At 42.4% G+C, this 2,760-nt stretch overlaps 1 protein-coding gene across 1 annotated transcript in view; it reads right to left on the bottom strand.

The window, feature by feature from the left end:
- Positions 1–469: 469 nt before the first annotated feature.
- The window catches only part of LOC116081561 (DNA-directed RNA polymerase III subunit RPC7-like), a 15,503-nt gene continuing 13,212 nt past the window's right edge, over positions 470–2,760 (bottom strand). Inside the window, exons 3-4 of the mRNA XM_031358117.1 lie at positions 763–1,228; positions 470–667 (exon numbers count right to left, since the gene is read on the bottom strand). Coding sequence (XP_031213977.1) covers positions 470–667; positions 763–1,228 — 664 coding nt within the window. The remainder of the gene's footprint in view (positions 668–762; positions 1,229–2,760) is intronic.

The raw sequence follows: 2,760 nt of genomic DNA, 5'->3' as shown, positions 1-2,760 counted from the left end.
TTCCATTCTTCTTCTTCTTCTTTTTTTTTTAAGAGAGACAAATACAAACATTTTATTTAAAAGTACAAAACATGCCTTGCTCCTCTTGTTTCCACCCCAACTATCCCCTAAACTGTCAATTGCTGCGCATCACAACCCCCCAGGGATCACACAGGTCACCTGGATTCTGTCTAAATAACTTCTCCTCAACAAAAGTAAATACTAGTAAGTCCGGTGTGGTGGTGCATCCCTGTAATCTCAAGACTTGGTAGGTGGAGGTGGGGGGATCAAAAGTTCAAGGGCAGCCTCAGCTACATACTGAGTTCCAGGCCAGCTTGAGCTATATGAGATCCTCTCTCAAAACTAATAACAAAAACAGGAAAAACCCTAAGTAAATAGGGACATTTAGTTCCTGTATGTCAAATCAAGAATGATATATGGGCCCAGGCTTTCAATCTATGGCCCAGATTTTCAGTCTATGGTCCAGTTTTCAGTATATGACCTCATCCATATTGTCATCGCTGTCCCCTCCAAAGTCCTCTCCATTGTCAAAATATGAAACGATGTAATCAGTTTCCTCATGCTCCTCTTCATCGTACTCCTCTTCCTCCCCCTCTTCCTTCTCCTCCTCTTCTTCTTTCTCTTCATCTTCCTCTGAAGTCACTTCCTCCTCCTTTTTCTCTAGAGTCTCATGTGAGGATGAATAGGAAGAGAAAATCACACCCACAGAACGCGGGGAGAAGTGAGGCTCTAAGGGAGCGGGAGGCCAGCTGTCCTCCTCACCTCTAGTTTCTGTATTGTCTCCTCCTTATCGTCTGTGCTCTTATGGGGCCTCTTGGAAAGGATAATGGTGGTCCGCTCCTTCTGGACTTTCCACACTCGAATCTTGAGCTCACTGGGTAGTCGCCGCCAATCAGGGTTCCAATCGATGGCATTGTCAATCGGCCCAGATATCTGATACTTGTCTGAGTAACGTTCCACATCTCTCTTGGGGACGGCTGGGTGGATGAAGTAGGGGAGCTGCCTCATGGTCCCATGCAGCTCTTGCTTCAGTGCCAGGACATACTCCCCTTTCTCTCCTGCTGTCAGAGGCACTGGGTGGAACTCCAAGGGAGGGAAGAGTGGAGAGGGCTGGAGAGTGGGTGGGGGCAAAGTGTCACCCTTCCCAATGCCCACAGCCTCCATGTTGAAGGTCAACTGGCCTCTGCCACGACCCTGACCCCACCCTGGCTGGCCATGGTGGAGGGGCCTGGATACGCAGGGATCCAGTGAGAAAAACCTGCTGTCCCTCCCCCACTCGGGGCCCGGGCCTTTTCCATTCTTCTATGCTGAGTAACTATAACGGATTAAGCAGCCTCCTTCCCCTCTGGTTGTAGCATGATCCTCACCCTCTAGAGAAGATTCAATATGACACAGCATCTATGATTTATCATAGAGAAATATGAATCTCATGTGATTTTAGCCACTCCCTGTTTCTCTTCTTACTTAATATTAGCAAGACAATGCTGTGAAGATAAGAAAGAAGGGAGAATACTGAGAAAGGAGCCATGGAGGAGACCAGAATTGAACCCTTACCTGTCTGGCTTTCTGGTTTCAGGATTGGGATAGATGATACATTCATATCCTTTCAGTAGTTCATTCAAAAAAAAAAGTTCACCATTTTTTGATGTGAGAATTCAAAGCTTTTTAATGACCCTGAAGTACAAATATGATCTCTGTATTAGTCTTCTTATGTTGTGAAAACAAACAAAAAATAATAAACAAGGTATGGCTTGAAGAACAGAAATTAATTTTTTCTGTAGGTCTCCAGACTAAAAGTCCAAGACTAAAGTTCTAAACAGTTGTGTTTCTTATGGGGCTTACAGACAGGCACATACATAAGATGTGAAGAGACAGACTACAAAAATGCTAGTGCCATTTTGTGTTTCTTCTTTTAAGGACAGGAATCTTTCAAGCTTGTTATACCATTTAACCCTAAGAGTATCCTTAGAGTTCCCAGTGGAAAATACAGATGCTAGAAATTTCTGTCCAGTGAATTTTGGATATGTAAGCTTTCACACCCAATAAGACAAATGGATTTTAGTTTTATGTTATATGTAGGTAAAGAAGCAGAAATATCAAAATTCACCATTTATAGGGCATTGTCATTTGGAATAACAAAAAACTCAGGTTAGTGAAAACTATTCTCAATTAAAAAAGATATTCTAGGGGAATCACCATCCCTGATCTCAAGTTGTACTACACTGCAATAGTGATAAAAACTACATGGTATTGATACAGTGACAGGCAGGTAGATCAATGGAATAGAATTGAAGACCCAGAAATAAACCCACACACCTATGGTCACTTGATCTTTGAGAAAGGAGCTAAAACCATCCAGTGAAAAACAGACACCATTTTCAACAAATGGTGCTGATTCAAATGGCAGTCAGCATGTAGAAGAATACAAATTGATCCATTCCTATCTCCTTGTACAAAGCTCAAGTTCAAGTGCATCAAGGACCTCCACATAAAACCAGATACACTGAATCTAATAGAAGAGAAAGTGGAGAAATGTCTCGAACACATGGGCATAGAGGAAAACATCCTGAACAGAACACCAATGGCTTCTGCTCTAAGATCAAGAATTGACAAATGGGACCTCATAAAATTGCAAAGCTTCTAAAAGACAAAGGACACTGTCAATAGGACAAAACAGCAACCAACAGATTGGGAAAAATTCTTTACCAGTCCTACATCCAATAGAGGGCTAATATACAATATATACAAGGAACTCAAGAA

This window comes from Mastomys coucha, unplaced genomic scaffold (genome assembly GCF_008632895.1).
Source record: "Mastomys coucha isolate ucsf_1 unplaced genomic scaffold, UCSF_Mcou_1 pScaffold7, whole genome shotgun sequence".
Classification (NCBI taxonomy): domain Eukaryota; kingdom Metazoa; phylum Chordata; class Mammalia; order Rodentia; family Muridae; genus Mastomys; species Mastomys coucha.
This window is presented reverse-complemented; position numbering and strand designations above follow the sequence as displayed.